This window comes from Aspergillus foveolatus (assembly GCF_047715535.1).
Source record: "Aspergillus foveolatus strain CBS 279.81 unplaced genomic scaffold BDW70scaffold_54, whole genome shotgun sequence".
NCBI classification, from domain to species: Eukaryota; Fungi; Ascomycota; class Eurotiomycetes; order Eurotiales; family Aspergillaceae; genus Aspergillus; species Aspergillus foveolatus.
Genome location: NW_027396118.1, coordinates 1 through 18,604, shown reverse-complemented (window position 1 = coordinate 18,604; position 18,604 = coordinate 1). Strand labels below are relative to the sequence as shown.

General features: G+C 49.6%; 6 protein-coding genes across 6 annotated transcripts; 3 read left to right on the top strand and 3 right to left on the bottom strand.

The window, feature by feature from the left end:
* Positions 1-281: 281 nt before the first annotated feature.
* On the bottom strand, positions 282-3,511 carry BDW70DRAFT_170395 (acyl transferase/acyl hydrolase/lysophospholipase; the record flags this gene model as incomplete). The annotated part of the gene is made up of 7 exons (XM_073742919.1): positions 282-364; positions 1,195-1,733; positions 1,813-2,182; positions 2,239-2,393; positions 2,465-2,756; positions 2,801-3,048; positions 3,288-3,511. The coding sequence occupies 7 exons, from the start codon at positions 3,509-3,511 to the stop codon at positions 282-284; spliced, it is 1,911 nt and encodes a 636-aa protein (XP_073593119.1).
* A 137-nt stretch (positions 3,512-3,648) lies between these two features.
* BDW70DRAFT_162669 (oleate hydratase) lies at positions 3,649-5,057 on the top strand (the record flags this gene model as incomplete). Its single annotated transcript, XM_073741166.1, has 2 exons — positions 3,649-4,190; positions 4,253-5,057. 2 exons carry the CDS (start codon positions 3,649-3,651, stop codon positions 5,055-5,057), a joined length of 1,347 nt encoding a protein of 448 aa, XP_073593118.1.
* Positions 5,058-9,366: 4,309 nt separating this feature from the next.
* BDW70DRAFT_152553 (Dabb family protein) lies at positions 9,367-9,804 on the bottom strand (the record flags this gene model as incomplete). Its single annotated transcript, XM_073739460.1, has 3 exons — positions 9,367-9,525; positions 9,572-9,682; positions 9,739-9,804. 3 exons carry the CDS (start codon positions 9,802-9,804, stop codon positions 9,367-9,369), a joined length of 336 nt encoding a protein of 111 aa, XP_073593117.1.
* Positions 9,805-10,584: 780 nt separating this feature from the next.
* BDW70DRAFT_170393 (aldehyde reductase II) lies at positions 10,585-11,713 on the bottom strand (the record flags this gene model as incomplete). The annotated part of the gene is made up of 3 exons (XM_073742918.1): positions 10,585-10,896; positions 10,946-11,218; positions 11,266-11,713. 3 exons carry the CDS (start codon positions 11,711-11,713, stop codon positions 10,592-10,594), a joined length of 1,026 nt encoding a protein of 341 aa, XP_073593116.1. The 3' UTR covers positions 10,585-10,591.
* Positions 11,714-13,454: 1,741 nt separating this feature from the next.
* Positions 13,455-15,394, top strand: BDW70DRAFT_170391 (flavin-containing monooxygenase; the record flags this gene model as incomplete). The annotated part of the gene is made up of 3 exons (XM_073742917.1): positions 13,455-14,698; positions 14,749-15,205; positions 15,257-15,394. 3 exons carry the CDS (start codon positions 13,455-13,457, stop codon positions 15,392-15,394), a joined length of 1,839 nt encoding a protein of 612 aa, XP_073593115.1.
* A 141-nt stretch (positions 15,395-15,535) lies between these two features.
* Positions 15,536-16,552, top strand: BDW70DRAFT_170390 (phytanoyl-CoA dioxygenase family protein; the record flags this gene model as incomplete). Its single annotated transcript, XM_073742916.1, has 3 exons — positions 15,536-15,740; positions 15,785-16,148; positions 16,201-16,552. 3 exons carry the CDS (start codon positions 15,536-15,538, stop codon positions 16,550-16,552), a joined length of 921 nt encoding a protein of 306 aa, XP_073593114.1.
* Between the last annotated feature and the right edge of the window lie 2,052 nt (positions 16,553-18,604).

The following is an 18,604-nucleotide window of genomic DNA, read 5'->3' as shown; positions in this document are numbered from 1 at the left end:
TTTGCACTGAAGTGAAGGAAAAAGTCACCCGAGGTGGGAAAGAAAACCTCCACAAGCCAGCATGAACTATGATTCACTATACGTGGGCTATAATAGCTGCCGGACTCGCTGACAGGGTAGTGTGGGAGACCTGAGTGTCGCCTGTCCAGTTAGAGCCGTCAAAGCATTGCACCAGAGCTCGCCGTTATTTCCGTGGCCCTGGTGAAAGCAGTAGATTATGTCGTCATAGATGACAACAGATGGTGCTCCTGTTAGGTTTGGTTTGGAGACTCGAGTATCGCCTATCCAACGGAACCCATCGAACGTGTTGTACCAGAGCTCGCTATTATCTGAACCGCCCTAGTGAAAATAGTAGATCTTGTTCCTGATAGTCATGGATATGGGGAGAAAACGAGAAGGCCAAATTCAGGTTATCTGACGTTGTCCAATGGTAATTCAGCACTGGAGGAATAACATATCCGCAATTACTTAATCATGATGAGTATAAAACTTGATGGGATCAGTGTCTCCTCCTCTATAGCTCTACGAAACCACCACTCTGCTGGCACTGTAGATCTTGATGAAGAAACTCCTCGTCTAAGCGAGATGACAGCTGATGACACCCTACATTTCGTCATTAATGGAGTAATTTTGAAGCATGTAAAGAATTGTGGAAATGGAACATCACAGTACAGGAGGGCAAGTGAGCTCAGTACCATGGTATCTCCTCAAAGAAGGACTGTGATAGAGCCAATGATTATTGCCTGACTCCGCATGGTCCTGATCCGTTGAGAGTGAGAAAACTAATGCAGCATCTCGTCAATGTCAAATGACAGAATCATGGCCCAGTAACCTTGATAGCTTCAAGGACCTTCATGAGTTACATCAAGATTCTTCTCCTCGTTATCTATATACTGATAGCATGCTTGGCTGGACGAGCGCCGGCAAACTGTCCCGATCTTTGACTGATTGTCCGGATAATCCTAGTGAACCATCAAAAATATCAAGCATATTCGAACTAGAAGATCAAATACCATAGCTCAATCTGCCCGGATCGCACCTTTCTGCATCGCTCCTGACAGGAAAAATATCCACAAAATGCGGTGAGTTCTAAAGTACATGCAGATATTATGAACAAAGTCTTGTCTGTCAATGAAGGAATATCCCGTCAACAATGATAACCAACAGTAAATATACCAGCACCTTGGACGGGACTCGGTCCCTCAGCCATGGGGTCGCCGCTGGTGGGCAAGAGCAGGAAAGGCTCATATGTTAATGGAATCGTGCTATTAGCTGTCCCATTCCAGCAGTAACGTTCTAGACATACCTGGCATTGCGCAGGGGTTGCGCTCTGTGTTCTGTCCAAGCTCCGGCTCAGCACTGCGCAACCAAGGCAGACCGGCCATTCCGAGTCAAGAGAAGAATTCCCCATGCTGGCTACATTGTATCCATTCATGATTATGGCATCCCGTTCGTCGGTGTCATAAGCAAGATCAAAGGTCGAGACATTAGAGTAGTATGTGTAAGGGGCGTTCGGAATATAAACAATCAGAGGACTAGTTCGATTACCGGTGCTGTTGGCGGAATTACACCCAAAAAAGGTAGGTCGCCTGTTCAGCCCTAGGTTGACAAACGTATTTTGATCCGGTATGTGGGGGAAGCCTCCATTCGGTAAGAAAGTGCTACCTAAACTCCGTTGATAAGTCGCGACCAGGCTTGTTCCATTTGGCCATCCCGACCCGGTATCGGCAGAACTGTCTATAGCCACTATTACGTCTATGTTGCGGGCAGCCTGCAAGAGCGGATGAAGTGCAAGTCTTCGCCGCCATCTACTAGGACAAGAGTGTCCGATCGGCTATTTCTGTTTCCGTTTGTGCTTTGTTATAATTGAAGAACGGATTCGGCCTGAAAACAGCAATGTCGCTCTGGGCCTCGTCCAGAGTCTCCAAAAGTGATGTCACCGTGTTTTGGATGATGTCTCTCATCTCAGTGTTGTTCACCTGAAGAAGAGCCTGATTGAATAGAGAGGATGAGGTTCCCATCAAAAAGCCTGCATTGTCATATCCGATAGTGCATTGACTGTCGACCAGCTGTCCTGCGGTGAAGTTCGACCCAAGATATTCCAGGGGCGCAAAGCTGTACGTAGTCGGGTCCCATGTGCCAAGTTCCCACGGATTAATCTCGAAGATCGATGCGTTAAGAGCTGATTCATTTGTGAATTCCGTGAGTTCGGTGCCCGGGAAGTAGATAAAGACTTACTAACTGACCTCTCGCCTGGTGCTCGCTCGAGTGCAACGATTATAGGCATTGGCTGGTCGCCGTCAATAAAACTTTGCATAGAGTTTATGGATGACCATGTGTATCCAGGAACCCCGTTGCTTGCGTTGATCAACTGGTACGAGAGTGCGCGACCCCTAAGACACCGCTCAGATGTCCTAAATTAGGTTGTTTGAGATATAGAAGGGAAAGGGAAAATGCACTGTACCAGTAATCTGTTATGGAGACTTGAAATCCTTCATCGGCCTTACCACCGACATCGTCCATCAGTTGTCGATAATAGTTGTCTACTTCTTCTGGTCCCACCAAGATTGAGTTACTCAAATTCCAAACAATGCCGATTTCGTCGCTCATCAACCTAGACACGGTGGTAAAATTGTTCACATATATCGATCCCACAAGCCATGAGCCACCGCTCAATCCTGATACGTAGGTTGATGCTTGGAGTAGGCCCTGAAGTGGTCCTCGGAAACTTGAATTGTCTGATCTAGCGTCAAATGCTGCAAAAGCACTGGCGCTATTACCGGTAGTGCGCGGTATCCACCGCCTGAAAATGCAATCCCTGTGTTGGGAAGCTCATCTTCGGCGCGGTTCGTGAACCACTCCACGTCGAAGTCATCGATATTGAGATGACCGAAGAGATCCATCATCGCCTCGAAACACATAGGACGACGCCGCTGGAGCCAAGTAACTTCATGTGGACTGAGCGCACTAGCATTTCTGATAGTTGGCCTCGTAGCCTGGCAACTTATTTCGGCTGGAGTATAACCATCGGGAGAATTTGGCAACGCTCTTGAGAAAGGGGTTCCTGGTACGTAACCGAGGGCATGATGTAGCAAACTTAGCATGACGGCAATGAGAGCCGTCATCATCAAGCAAAGGGGCATGTACGTATGCTGGCGAGAACAAAACTCCTTAAAGTTCAAATTCAAGGCCGATTTGATGGACAGCAGCAGGAACGAGCACCAGGTCTTGCCCCTTTATCCTTCTAGATCGAGTTCTATATGCGTCGTGACAATATATTATACTACACTACGCTCTGTGTAAGAATTGCGTCGTCTTTGCTCTTGGCTCTTACACCGGCAGTGACGCCTGGCCAGTATAAAGCGTCGTAGACTTTGATATAGACAACATGGCTTGCATCCGAAGGATTATTTCGGCCACCGAAGGTAGGGAAGAGATAGAATCTCTTGTAAGAGCTGAACTGCATCTTCTCGTCGAATCGTGGCTGCAGTGACACGACACAGTAGAACATCTTACAGTCGCCCCCTGGCTTTCTTTAGGAGCCCTATCCAGTTCCCCGCTTCTAATAGCCAATTCTCCCAAATAAAGTCTTGGTCCTTCGTCGCGGATTGTTCTGCCCTTCAAGCATCCTTAAGCTACTGTGCCCACATGGCGAGCCAAAGAGGCAATCCAGCTGAGCAACCCAACGATGGTGGAATGCTGGCTGGTAGGAGGTGGAACCGCTATACTGGCGGCTGCTGTTCATCTGATCAGGAAGCCAACGTTCCGGGACACCATGTTCATATCATCAAAATGCACTCTCACTCTGGCCACGAGACCGCCGGTTATGGGAATCCCAAGAATGGCTACACCGTCCACGCTGGGCTACAGCCTTCCTTCCAAGAACCGTGCACAGAACACTTCCTTTCCCTTGTCCCTCACCCAAGTGAACCGGGAAAGACGCTGTTGGAAGTTACTGAAAGTAGAAGACGAGCGGCATCGAGTCGGAAGACATGGACACGGCTTCTCAAACAGACCCAGTCTGGCCCCGCGAAGATGGACGCAAGCAGGATGCATATGCGTCTGAAAGATCAAATCGATCTGACCACATTTCTGCTAGAGAGTGAAGCCAGTCTCGGAGACCGAAGTATCCGGCAGTGCTTCGATCCAGAATTTTTTGACTCAACGCTTTGGATACTCTGGTCCACAACGTGAGCATGCGTCTCTGTATATCATGAGTACTGCTGTCGATAACAAACTAATGGCTGTTTAGATTTGCCATGCAACCGCAGCATAGTGCAGCAGAGTTCCAGAGACATCTTTCAAAATACCTGGACAGAATTGAGCAGTTGAATGGTCCGCACATTATGGATCAAATGCAGTATACGTTTCGGGATTCCATTCTCCTCCCCACCATTGAGTTTTTGAAGCGGTCTGGGGTGACTTTTGAGAAATACGGCAATATCGAAATCCTATTTGCAAATCATGACGAGAGTGGCCTTGTTGCCTCACGAATCAACTTATTGACCGAGCACGGGATGAGTGTGACAATAACTGTGAGACCCACAGATGTTGTTATTGCAAGTCTCGGCCCGTCATCCTCTCCTTCCGTTCTCGGCTCCTATCATAGATCTGCGGCAAGTGAGCTACGTGTAGCTGATGATTACATTGGTGATGCCTGGGCCCTATGGAACCAGCTTGCCATGGAAAGCCAGCGATTTGGGAACTCAACAAATTTCAACTCTCGCCTCTCAGAGTCAAAACTAGTCACATTCACAATCACTTCGAGAAGTAAGTTATTTGTTGACCTTTACATTCAATTGACGAACAATGAACCTGGCGCTGGGACTTTCACAACTGTCGCGGATTGCGCCTGGCATCTGACCATTAATGTTCCAAAGCAACCTGTATTCCCAAAGCAACCTGAAAACATCCAAGTTATCTGGGGTTATGGGATGTCACCAGAGAGGAACGGAGATTACATTTCCAAGCCCATGTACGCCTGCAGTGGAGAGGAAATTATGGCTGAACTTCTCGCACACCTCCGGCGGACGCGGGTGGGAGTGTCAGTTTCGTGAAGAGCTGGCCAACTAGCCCACCCATGATAGGCACTCAGTACCGGCGATGTTTTAGCATAGGTCATTTGGGTCAGGCCGTTGAATATGTGGGTGGAGAGAGCATGTAAGCTTGAAGTGGGGGATTGCTCCCTTCATATCAGGACACAGATGCAGTATCGACGTGTCGGGTTATAAAGGAGCCTGCAGCCAAGACTACATCCCATAAGCACAGAGGTCTGTGAGGCAGATCATCGTACGCGGATCTATCTCTACCTAAGACCAGCTCTTAATCTAGTATAGTGTGTGTCTGGCGTTCAGACTACAAGACAAAGTCTTGTTACCAGGTTGTCTGAAATAAATCTATATATATATAATTCTTGCTAACCCAGCAGCAATATCTAGGCTCTGCTGTTTGAGGCTCTGTTGTTGTTATCTGCGGAGGCTGATGGCTAATGGTGGGTTTCAGGACGATCATGTTGGCAGCCTTGTCTCCGGGCAGGGTCTAACGCCGTTAACTCCAGTCTTTGTTAGCAGCATAGGCAGAGATATGATCCAACCCGGCTCTATGGCTTAACCCCCATACCAGAATCAGCCACAACTTCGAATCCAGTCATCTATGTCGGAATGAGCACAGTCTCCTTCGGCTTGAGTCGTCTAGTGGTGGTTGAATCAGTGGTATGAGTGCGTTGCTGTCAGCCAAGGAATTTCGGTGGCTGAAGGGATCCACGAGCGCAAAATCAGGGCTTGATTGTCGCTATATGACAAATCAGGTAAGTGGAGAGGATGTACGTTACAAATTGATCTTCATGCAGAGCGGCATATAAAATCGCCTTCAGCATTGTCTGGAGTGACTTAATTGGGTGGCTCTGCGGACTGCTCACAGGGAAGATCACCGCGAAGCAGATATTAGTTAGAATCACGGAATTTGAAGGACTTTTTCCCAGACGTAAATTTGGTATCTTCCCCAGTAAGATCCTCCAAGATCTCCAGTTGTAGCTGTGGAAACTTAGCGAACTGCCCTGAAAGATATTCCAACACCTGCTTGGTAAGATAGTCATCATATTCCCTGAGCAGCATAGTGTTGTATTTTATTAACGTCTCGACATCTTTCGTCCTTGCATTTAAAGTTATCAAGTCTGTCAACGAAGAGCACCTCATTCACCTAGAACTCCTTCAGCCACGAAACACTTTTGGAGAAGACAGTAGTTCCTAGCTGCTCAAGCCAGCAATCTTGTTTGGATGCCTTCAGACAGCGCTAGTTTCGTGGAATCAAACACCGCGGGTATCAGCTGTGGCTGCCGTTCCGGAATCTGGAACACAGAATGACTGCTAGCACGATTATATACATGAAGCACTCGCACAAAGCTTCTATAGTCTGAAGCTGAGGCATTCGATAACTTATAACGAGCCGGAGCTGATCCCCCCATAAGCCTTTGCAACAGCTTAGGTAAAGTCAGAAATGCTTGCCATGCTATCCAGCAGAGCCTCGATGTATAATTGGCAACTCTTCTGTGATCATGATGTTGGATGCTCCAGTATCCTAACGTGTTGACTCGAATAAGATTATGTTGCTGAGGTGCAAAAGCTCATACTCAGCAAGCTCTGGTTTTATAGGCCCTTAAATGAGCTAATATTGGAATATTGCTAAAAAGTTACTCTATTATCTTTCCGCAGGTGACTAGCAGAACTGGCTTTGGGGAAGCTCGGCTGACAGCCGAGTTGGAATGGGTATAACTCGCCATTTTAGAGTCAGTCTCGGTCTGATTGAATTTGACCCAGAGAGATTACTCTGAGTAAATCAGTCGAAACCGCACGGGCCTGTCAGGCTCTCAATTAATCCTGTAAGGGCTCCACATCGGAGCGGAAAGTTGTATAGATCCAGCTAACCAAGCAATACTAAATAGTGGATTGCGGGTGATCGACCTTACCTCAACCACCCAGTTTACGCCGCGAACTTCTTACAGACCACCATCCTCCCAACCTCGTCCTGATAACCATATATTCCTTGTTCCATTTAAAAAACACGCGCGCCCGGGATAAAGCCGACAGAATTGGCTCACCCAAACAGCTATGTTCCGGCGCATGAGACAGACCGAGCCCGACAGGCTCTCAATAAGTCTTAGCGAAATGATTCATTCGTTCAGTGTGGCTCCTTGGGGAGCGCTTGAGATGTCGTATTTGGGTGTCCCTCCTGTCGTCGAGGGAAGTTTACCAATAGTAGGAAAGCGTGAGCCCGGTCATGACTCTGCTAACCATCTATCGCTGTAGGAGCCCATGTTCGCGGTGTAAGATGACGAATACACAGCCGCCATTGAAAGGGTTACGAAAGTACAGGATTTTACCGAAGTGTCCCAAATCGTGTCCCCCTGGAAATCATGGAGGTTTCTCCGAACCCACAGCAGGTGCTGGAAATTAACGCTGACAACAATCGCTGGAATCGGTCGTGCGCAGTGCTTGATAATCCTCGCGGTGTCCGGCAGAAAAGAGCTTGCAACTTTACCTATTCCGAAACTCCTTCACGCACCTTTTCCAAAAAAGAGCATCCCCTGCTTTTAGAGCGAATTGAGAGATCCAGAGCCAACGAAACGACATGAAACCTACGACAATGATTCATTGCCCATTGAAACGAGTGCTAGCGAAAGCTTTGTCAGGGCTGCGATTAATGAAAAAACAAAGACAGGTTTTTCTGCGTTGGGCGAGACACTGAGGTCTTGATTTATTTAATGACAGGATACGTAGAGGTCGACAATGATGTCCTTGATGATTGTCCGCAGGAAAGGACAGTGGAGTAATATAGCCACAACTTTGGTTGAATCCATGAAGCCGATTTCGGTCCCATTCATCGACCCATTACAAAGTGCCTCGGCCCAGGAAGAGAAATACAGATAGATATGAGGGGAATCCTATTCAGCAGTATTCTGGTTCAACGTCAGCTACGTAGTAACTGTTGCCGTTCATCGCCAGTTGTAGCTGTTACTCTGTTTTCTGCTGTGGCAGCAAACAGTGCTATGGCGTATTCTGCATATGCCATAACCTTGGGGTTGGATCAAGCAGAGTGCCGGGAACAGTGGTTGAATGGTGGTGTCAATATTATCCCTGACAGCAGCACTAATGGCGCTCAGCAGCAAATTGAAGTCCGCGCAACCGTTAGTGTCATTCCATTACCACGGCGGCAAAGTGTTCCTCGTCTCCGTTTACGGGAATGGCCTTTTTCTGGCCAGGGAGGATAAAGTTCAGCAGTTTCTGGGCAGGGCTCACATAACCTGTCAATGCAGCCACACTGCAGTCTCTAGCGCCTTTAAAAAGGTGTGTTGAGATTGATGTACTGTGACCACAACCACGCCTTGAGTTATGCCTGCTCTTTGGTGGATCCTGGTTTGCACAAGCAGTGACTGTTATAAGCATCTTGGAGGTCCTTCGCATACATAGCACCCATTGTCCGGGTACTCTGAGCTGTTTTCTCAATAACCGCGTTGATCTTGCAGGTTATATCAATAAGCTGTTGGTAGAGCTCCTTGGTGAGGGGTAGCTGGTTGGTTATCAGTGACGGAAAATATCGGGGAGCAATAGCGTCCAGGCTGTATTGGAGGTTCAGGCCGGGGCGATAGGATACAACAGAAACATGCAGCAGGCTCGTCTGTTCTGATAGGTGTACGCAGTTTTGCAGAAACCTACCTCCTTCCTCGATTCCTATGATATCCAGAGCCAACCAGCCTTATTGGCTATTCTTGGTCCTGTACGAACCAGAGCTGCATTGACCCGTTGCTACCCTAGGTCCTGGACGCTCACTGGCTTTCATTCTCGGTAGTTTATCGGGATATTTGGACCATGATCGTTGCCGAACGCTCATGGCAGCCAAAAAGGCAAACGGGACAGACTCGCGGATGGTGTATAGCTGGAGCAACCAATCCCAGCATCACTATAACCGGCCAACGCCGTACCGCTGCGTGACCTCCACTTCAACCTAGGCGAACGGTGCTAGACCCGCCGCACTTCCTGGATTGACGGACAGAATTCGCTCTTTATGGGAAACAACCGAACAAGTATGATGGAGAACTCTTTACTCGTGACCAGTGGTCACTGCCAATTCGTATATTGCGGTTGCCTACGGTTCTCGCTGTTCTACATGCAATTTGGGTTGCTTTTTCAGAGGTACCATGGTACACTCGTATTAAAACATTTACGACTGATTTCAATACGGTTCGCTATCTGCATTGCTTTTTCAGCATTTAGATCATACTTACTTAGGTGAGGGGCGTTTGTGCTACGCTCCCCTGACTAAAACCGGGAGATCCGGAACATAGTTTGTATTCCATGCAGAAAAAGCCAGTCACAGAATAAGCCCAGGAGTGAAGTCTAGGCACAGAAACGTCTCGACCACTGGCGCAATTCGGGGTCCAAGTTCCAGGTGTACGGGATCCTCGGAGACGTAGTAATCGCGATCCTCTCGGCTCTCGAACTGGGCCACGAACGCATGCGTCATCCCATGCTGCTGTTTGTTAGTAACATCAACTTGAATAGATTGGAAGATCTACCTGGGCGCCTTCAGGGGAGTGGTCTTTGCCACCCACGTAGGATTTAATGTAGGGCTTCTGGGTTCGTGGCAGAATGCACTTGTCCTTGAGGGCTACAACCTCGCGGCACACCTAGATTAGTTTTTAAGAAAGAGTCAGATGCCCTGAATGCGTGCATGAAGGCTCACCTCTTCGATCTTCTTGTCGCTCGTTCCATCCTTGAAGCGGAAGACAACGATATGTGTCACAGACATGGTAAGACGTGTGTTGCAAGCTTAAGGTTCTTCTGGGTACGGTGAGAATACCTCAGAGGGATATTCGAGTAGCCGAGATATACTCGTAAATATATTCACCCGGAGAGGTAGCACAGGCGCGAGTTCCTTCATAGGGGCACTGCATGCAAGGGTACCCATTCTCTCACCTTGGTACACGGTTGAGGGGAAATCTGGGACGCTACCTCTACAAGAAGCTCTGGACTGATGGCGGCTATAACATCACCATTCTTTCAGTAGGTACGCGCATCGTCGCAGTGTTTCTCCAGTCACGTCGGGGAATTGATCCTGAACTGGTCCGCGTCACCAACAATACTTGCAGACGCACGCAAGCGTTTATCCTAAGTCAGACACAGGCGACCGAGTGGACCTCCTCGAATCTGTGGGCGTCTTCGAATCTTGGCTGGACTACTTACAAAGCCCAGCTGTAATGCTCCGGACGAGTTTCCTGTCAATCTGACGAGGTGGGAGGGGGATATGCAGTTCGGGGAACTCGTTATGTCTTGCAAGCCATGGCAGGACAGGTCGCCAACTGCGAAGTATGTTCCACACCGATGCTGCCCTTACGGAGTCGCTGCAGCAGGGGACTAATCACGGCATTGTTGGGCCAGAGGAGCTGTCCATCAGCGGTGCCTGTCGCTCCCCATCTACAAGACTTGCCCGCAGAACCAAGTTTTCTAGCCAAGTGCCATGTGTGAGACTGACACAGCTGCACTAGCAGCACAGATGTCAAAATGATTGGATTGCTATCTATGGTCCTCAATGCAACCTACCAATACCCTTCTAGGCCAGCCGCGAGACTTTCCTTCAAGCTAACCCAGCCCTTGGTACCGAAGAACTCATTCATTAATGCCTCTGCCTCTGGAGCGTCTTCGATCTCGCTGAGGTCCCTGCCTTCATCCTTGGGACAAGGCGGCAGAAGTAGGTTGTCTGGACGCAGCTCGTGGAGAATGGTAAGGATGTCGGTCCAGCTAAACGCCTGCGCGAACGCGAAGATGCGCTTTCCCACTGCAGACGGGCTGAGGAGAGCAACAACGTGGAGCCTCGCGGTGTCTTCAACGTCCACAAACCATTCTGGAGAAAGTCAACCATAGAAAGCAATGAGGGGATGCAGGGGCTTTACGGGGCGGGAAACGGCGAATGACGGAGTCATAGCCATGGAGCAGTTTGGCGGTCTCAGCCATGCTGGTCGCAGGGATCTCGGGACACAGAATGCGCCCGTAGTTGGTATTGGGCACGATGGAGTTGAACCCAAAATGGGGCTGGTTTTGCTGCACCCAGTTCCATGCCTCCTTTTCAGCCAAAGTCTTGGAGGCACTGTACACCAGGTACCCCCTCTCGTCCTCCGGGGTGTCTCTGTCCCAGGCGGCATCAATACAGGCATCATGCCATGTTTCTAGTAGTGCGTTAGCTACTTTCAGATTGGATAAATGGTCGTCCTACCTCGTGTGATTCGCACCCCTTCTTTATTCGGCACCGAGATGAACGCCGCGGTCGACGAAGAGGTATACACCACCCTTTTGACCTGCGGCTGTTGCATTGCAGCCTCCAGCGCATTCCGCACACCTTGCACCATCTGGGGCACGACCTGTTCGGGGTTGGGGTTCATTGACATGTCGGAAGCCACATGCGCGATTCCCTGGACCCCCTCGACGGCGACTTGCCATGCCCCCCGCTGTGTCAGGTCTGGAATAATAAACGGCTCAAAACGGCCGGTCCCATACTTGGTGTCGAAAAAGGTGGTTAACCAGGGCTTCGGAGAGCGAAGGGTACCTCGAACTCGATACCCCAGGGATAGCAGAATATTGCAGACATGCGAGGCAATGTAGCCGTTAGCGCCGGTAACGAGTATCGTGGCGCCAACAGGAATAACATAGAGACTGCTGTTCATAGCTGCTTGTAACTTAGACCTACAATAAGAGTATGGAAGATCAACGGCAGCGTGTTCAGGGGCTGCAATGCCTTAATGTATTTCTCAGTCTGGTTAGGGCATTACAGTAGATAAGCCTATCTGTTGCGGACCTCTCAAAACAGCTGCTTGTTCTTTTCTGGAAGTCGCAGAACGCGTCCATTGCCTGCAGTGAGGATTGACAGTTAGCTGGTTTGTGATTAAGGCTTGCTCTGCCTACCTGGTACAGTTTGGCCTGTGACCTGCCTAATTCGCTTGCAGCCAGGGTCAACTTGAAACCGCCCCTCGTCGTCCACGCACGAGACTGCTTCTTGCTGCAAATCGCCACGCCTGGCTCAAGAATAATAAAGTCCTGGTTGCCTCGAGCTCCCGCGTCTCGCTGGCTATGGCCTCTAATCTGTCAGCTCGAGTGTGTGTGCGTAACATCCACCAGCTGCAGGATCTCCTCAATTGATCCAGAACTACACGCCTTTCCAGGTCGCGGGGACCCTCGTATTGACGCATAACATTTTCCTCGCGCACCATTCTTGGCTGCTTCTCAGGTTAGCGAACATAGGGGCTAAACAGCGACAGAGAGAAACCCCCGCTGTCCAACACGTCAAGGTCTTCCCGGAACCTAGCGGCCAGGTACTCTATAGTGTTTGCTAAAGACATGGTTGCGTTGCTTTTTGGTGTTTCAACCTAGCCATGGCACTTAAGTGCACTGCGACCTCGCTTCCCTCCTGCCAAGAGTCCCTCTAAATATTGGTCTCTGACGGATCCTAATGATGAGGCCTCGGGTGGTCTGGGAACTTTGGCGAAGCAGACCATACTCGTGCGCAGTCGTTTCGTTTGGGCATTCCCGGCATGTTCGGAAGCAATCAGCTGATGCTGCACAACTCATCAATGTTACACTAAAATCACAATCCCGACTGCACACCCTCTGGAGGATTATTGTGGATTGCCGACATAGTATGAAAATCGTCCCATACAAAAATACAGACCGGGATCACGCGGAATATACCCAAGGCATAGAACGACCACTCGTTTGTCTTTTCGGGTGTGAGTAGGTGCAGTTCCAGATGGAATCCAAAGCTAGTTATATCCCAGTCCAGCCGTAAATTGAACTTGGGGATGATCATTATGCGGCTGCCGGGATTCAGTAGGACTGTCGAGCATTGCCGCCCCGTAAATCGGGGTCAGCGCCTTATTCAAAGTGGTCCCCGAATTCCCCGCCAATTGATATTGTCAGTGGCTGTTGTCTCAACTGAGATCGTCCATTGACTGTAAGGGGAACGCATATTCGGACGACAGATGGTTCCGTATCTAGAGCAGGGTTGCCCAGTAGATTCCCTTCTAGAGACGAATCGAGCCCCGTCCAGCTGCAAGAGTCTCCGCACTCCTCACTGACTAGACGACTTGGTCAAGCTGTAGCAAGCCTGGAGAATGGGACATGAAAGTCTCGAATCGCCCTTGCAGATGATACAGGAGGGGAGAACACTGATCCTAGCGCGAGAGTTCGGTAACCTGATGGCACGAGTAGAACCAAGTATTCCGCGTGGAAATGCAGTTACCGCACCAGACACCATGTGTATTCTTCGTAGACGTTACAGTAGTGCGACGGTGATTCAAGTCGACGTTAAGGCAACAGACAGGATTGAGGGGCAGTTGAACTAGATATATTTAATATCCCCTTCAGTCTGCGCATGGGCTCAACGAAAAGACAGCTGTATTTCAAGTGAAGATGCATTTTTCTCACGATGAGCACAATGTCCTTCCCCAAACGCCTGGGCTCTCTCCCGCCGGACCGAGCCCTTATGACATCGCGCAGCAATGGACAACCCAGGCGGATGCACAGTTGAGAAGCGACGCGCCCGATATCTCTTGTCTCCTTCACCAGGATTCATGGTGGAGAGACATGCTCGCTTTTGACTGGGACTTGCACACGATTCGAGGGCGTGATAAGATCCGCGACTATATTACCAGCCACCAGCCCCGGGCCCATGTCAAGAAGATTACGCTGGTGACCCTTCCGGGGCAGGAGCCTATGGCAGAAAAGCCGCACGAGGGCACGACTTGGGTGCGGGGCATGTTCAATTTTGAGACGCACTGCGGTAGCGGCTCCGGAGTGGTTTACCTTACCTGCCATGCTTGCGAGTGGAAAGCCTTCGCCGTTTACACTGCCCTACAAGAAATTTGCGGGTTTGAAGCTCGTATTGGACGTAAACGACCAGAGGGCACCGTCGAGTCGATGCCCGGTGGAATAGCGCAGGGGACGTGGGTAGAACGGCGACTTAGACAGGTAGAGTTTGTCCAGGAGAACCCTACCGTCCTCGTTCTGGGTGCTGGTCAGTCCGGTCTAAATATCAGCGCGCGCCTACAGAGCATGGGTATCTCATGCCTTGCCATTGACCAGAACAAGCGCGTGGGCGACAGCTGGAGGAATCGCTACCGGACTCTGGTAGCGCATGATCACGTCAATGTGACCCATCTGGCCTATCTCCCTTTTCCCAAAACCTGGCCCAAGTACTCCTCCAAGGACAAGCTGGCAGACTGGTTCGAAGCGTATGCGACGATCATGGAGCTGGACATCTGGCTGGAGTCCACTGTCCAGTCGGCGGAGTACGACGAGGGCCAGCAGTGCTGGACAGTTACCATCCGGCGCAAGGACCAGCAGCGCATTATCCGGCCCAGGCATATTATCTGGTGTGGTGGCCAGTTTGGAGTCGAAAAGGTTCCCAGTCTGCCAACGCTCTCTGTTTTTCGGGGAACCATCTACCACAGCAAGTACCACCGAGATGCGGGCCTGTTGTCTCCCAGCGGAAAGAAGGTGGTTGTCGTTGGGACCGGAAACAGTGGTCATGATATCGCGCAGGACTTTCACGAGCATGGAGCGGAAGTCACTCTGCTCCAGCGCGGAGGAACGTATGTGCTCGGGCAGGCAGGGCTCCCGCTGCTGCCGGAAAATGCATTCGTGGACGATGAGTTGTACGTTGCCCTCGTGTCTGCTCTTGCTCGTCACTTACCGGATGTCTTAGGCTCCCTCTCGACGTCGTCGACCTGCTCTCCGAGAGCCTGCCGTGGCCAATCGCTTTTGAACTCCTGCGCCAGAATACAAGGGAAATCCTAACAGCGGACCGGGATTTGCTTAATGGTCTCGAGAAGTCAGGGTTCAAGCTGGACTACGGGCCCAATAGGCAGGGAATTATCGGTCTCTATGTAGAGCGAGGAGGCGGGTACTACATTGACTTTGGCTGCAGCCAGCTAATCATCGACGGTAAGATACGGGTCCAGCAGTGCGCAGAGGGCATCGTTGGATTCAATGAGCACCATCTGCTGCTTGGAGATGGGGGCCGTCTAGAAGCAGACGTTGTCGTTCTTGCTACGGGATACCATAGCTCCCTCGAGGCAGTTCGCAAAGTGCTCGGACCGGAGGTTGCACGACGGTGCAACAAGCAGGTGTGGGGGCTGGACGACGCCGGCGAGTTCAACACGGTGAGTTTCTTTTCTTTTCAACTGGCACCTGACTGATGGATGCAACTCCAGGTCTGGCGGCCCAGTGGCCACCCTGGCTTGTGGTTCATGGGGGGGAATCTGGCTCAGTCGCGAGTCTATTCCAGGTTTGTCGCCCTGCAGGTTGCTGCTACAAATGCCGGTCTAGTCGGTCCTCGTAAGACAGTCTAGGCTCTTTCTACCTTTACACATATATCTCCACGTATCCAACTCCCAACAGTGTAGTTTCTTTCCACCGTGAATGCAATACATATATATTCTCCCAGGCGCTTCGCCGTGCACAATAATCATAGTCCCAAGCTACCCCCAAAAATGGCCTTATCCAGTAACGAAGACGGACTGAAAGTCCAGTATGTGATAAAGGACACTCCCCTGGAGGACATTATCGCCTTCATGAAGCGCGATGGGGCCATCATTGTGCGGGATCTCGTCTCCCCCGCCGACATCGATCAAGCATACGAGGAACTTCGGCCTTGTCTTGAGCAACGGCCACGGTGGGACGGCTCATTTTTCCCAAGTACAATATTTAGACAAGCATCATGACCCGTCTGACCCTATCAGAGGAAACCCAGCGGACTCCGAACTTGATCGCCATCAGCCCAACATACACACGGACGCAGATGATGAACCCCCTGTTCCATCAGCTGTGCGACCATTTCCTGACTACGCGCAGCTGGAACTGGTGGGGCGATGAATGGACAGAGACCGTGTCGCGGCCCTACATCTCGGCGACCTCGGCTCTTAGTGTTGGGCCGGGTGCGAAGGCTCAGCCGCTACATCGCGATGACTATGTCAGCCACAATTACATCGTCGAGTCCTCTACGTTCGACTACCGCCAGCAGGTTTCCATCACCATGATCGTCGCTGGCTGCAAGGTGACCAAGGAGAATGGAGGGACGCAGTTCATTCCAGGGAGCCATCTGTGGCATGTCCCCACTACCTACCTAGGTCCAGTGCAACTTGCTAACATGTTGTAGGGGTAGCGACAGACCTAACCCACCGAAAGTGACCGACTGCACCTATGCCTCTATGGAAAAAGGCGATGCGCTAGTTTTGTTTTCCTCCTTGTACCATGGAGGGGGCCATAACACAACCACCAACGAGCATCGCCTTGTGTTCACTACTTGCGCCATCCGGAGCTACTTCCGGCAGGAAGAAAATCAGTATCTGGCGGTGCCGATGCAGCGTGTGCGTGAGTATGACCGCGATACCCAGAAGTTCATCGGGTACTCCATGAGCGAACCAGCGTGCGGCCATGCTAATGAGATGGATCCGATCTACCTTGTGAATCCTGAGGAGTTGGAAACGGCAAAGCCGATTCAATTTTAAATCGTACTTTGAAGGAAGCTTTGGAGGGTATGCTCTCCTGGCTGTGAATATCTAGAAGAAGCGATATTTAAGATTTTTCTTGAAATGGTGGACTAGGTTGGTTAGTAGTAATATAAACACCCTCTGAACTTGAGGTTCCCTAACGACCGTAAGACCACATTCTCAGCACTGCCCAGACTCCACTCGCCTGTTGCGTCCCTGACCATCCATATCCTGCCCTTTTCTGAAGCAAAAATTTCAGCTCCAGGGTCCAACGCCGCTCCAGGGAGCGAAAGGCGCCTAGTCTTGATCTGTTTGTTTAAGATAATCTGGTATTTTTCTTTAATCATAGGTAATGTGTCTACTAGCGACATTTTCCGTATTATCTGCGAGGTAAGTATGCCTGGTTTAAGTTCTAGTAACAGCAGACCAGAGCCGGATTATAGTAACTTAAATCCTATAATCAAATTCCTGTTGTAGATGATTCAATACATCTAATGATGGTGGTAATCAGCACAGAACAGCTCCATATCCAGAATACCTTTAATCAATGTCTGTCCAGATATCTTGTGCTTAGCAGGGAGCACATGGTTACGACACGCTCAGATACACTTTGTCAAAATTATCACGGGACAATTATAGCCAATCAATAGGCCTCGTAATGGTCCGATTCAGGTTCCATAGGATGGAACCTCGAACCTGAACCTGAGGTTCCCAGGTTCCAAGAGTCAAAACCTGAATCGGATCGCGGTTCCATCAGGTTCGACTCAGGTTCGCACCTGATAGACCCTGATTTGCATAATTTTGCGAAGATCTTTCCTTTCTCAGACGCATAAAATGATGATTCATCGGAATTTTTTACAGTTATTTACGTCTGTTCTGGTCACGACAGCTATAGTAGTTATCGCATAGCTATTAAATGTTTGAAATTATATGAAATAGTCTTGTATATAGAGTAGGTTACTCTTAGAATCCTTCATCCAGCTAATTTTAATAGCCTGACAGCTCCTGATGGTTAATCCTAGTAGAAGTTATGGTTGGTATGGCATATGAAGTAAGAAATATATACTTTCTATAATGATGGACTACACGATCTTGCCCTACTTTTCATAATAAATACCGGCGGCATTTGCTAAACTTAACAAACTAGTCAGGTCTTCAGCTACTAGAAGCATTACTAGCCTTTTTGTCAAGCCGCAGGCTCAGGAATATATCTAGAACAGGATAATAAAATCTATATAACAGGCAGGCTACGAGTCAGGCTACCAAGAGATACAGAGATAAGACAAGATATTGCTCGTGTTATTGCAATCTGGGAAGATAATGTAAGAATATGTCATACGTCTGGGGTTCTCTAGCTACAACAAAGAAATAACTATTAGGAATCAACCAACAAGATGACTTTGACTATACTGAGAGTCAGTACCAAAAGGATTGCGTGGAGATCTGTATGTACACCTTGACCAGGGTGGTCTTTGTAGCTGCCAGCGCTGCTGGCCTGAGTTCTCCAAGCACAACTGCCAGTCTTCCCGCGCTGTGCCGCTCTTGTTGATATATGTATCCTCTGGCTCAATCATTGGTCAAGTTCATGTAACATGACGGCTCGGCCGCGATCTCCAACCCCTTACTTGCACAGGTTCAGGCTTCAGAGACAGTTCTCTAAGTTCTTTAAGTTCTCTAAGTTCTGCAGGTCCTGCCAGGTTCTTCCATGCTTTTCCAGGTTTTGCCAGGTTCTGCCAGGTTCGACTCAGGTTCGAACCTGACAGACCCTTGATAGTGGGGCCTTTTATAACTAACGTATCCCGTAAGCGAGTGGCCCATGTAAGCGAGCGGCCCACCTCCGCTCCCGATTCCATGTATAAGCAACATTTTGGACACTTTATCAACCAATATAATTGCATTTCCCTATAAAATTAATTCGAAACTCGATTAGGTCATTGCAATCGCTTATGCCCTATATTATGGCAGTCACTGCACCGTGGTGGCGCTCGTACACGTGGCTTAACTGCAGAAAGTGCTGGATCTATAGACATACCACTCTGGGCCTCATCAACCTCATTCTCATGCTGGAAT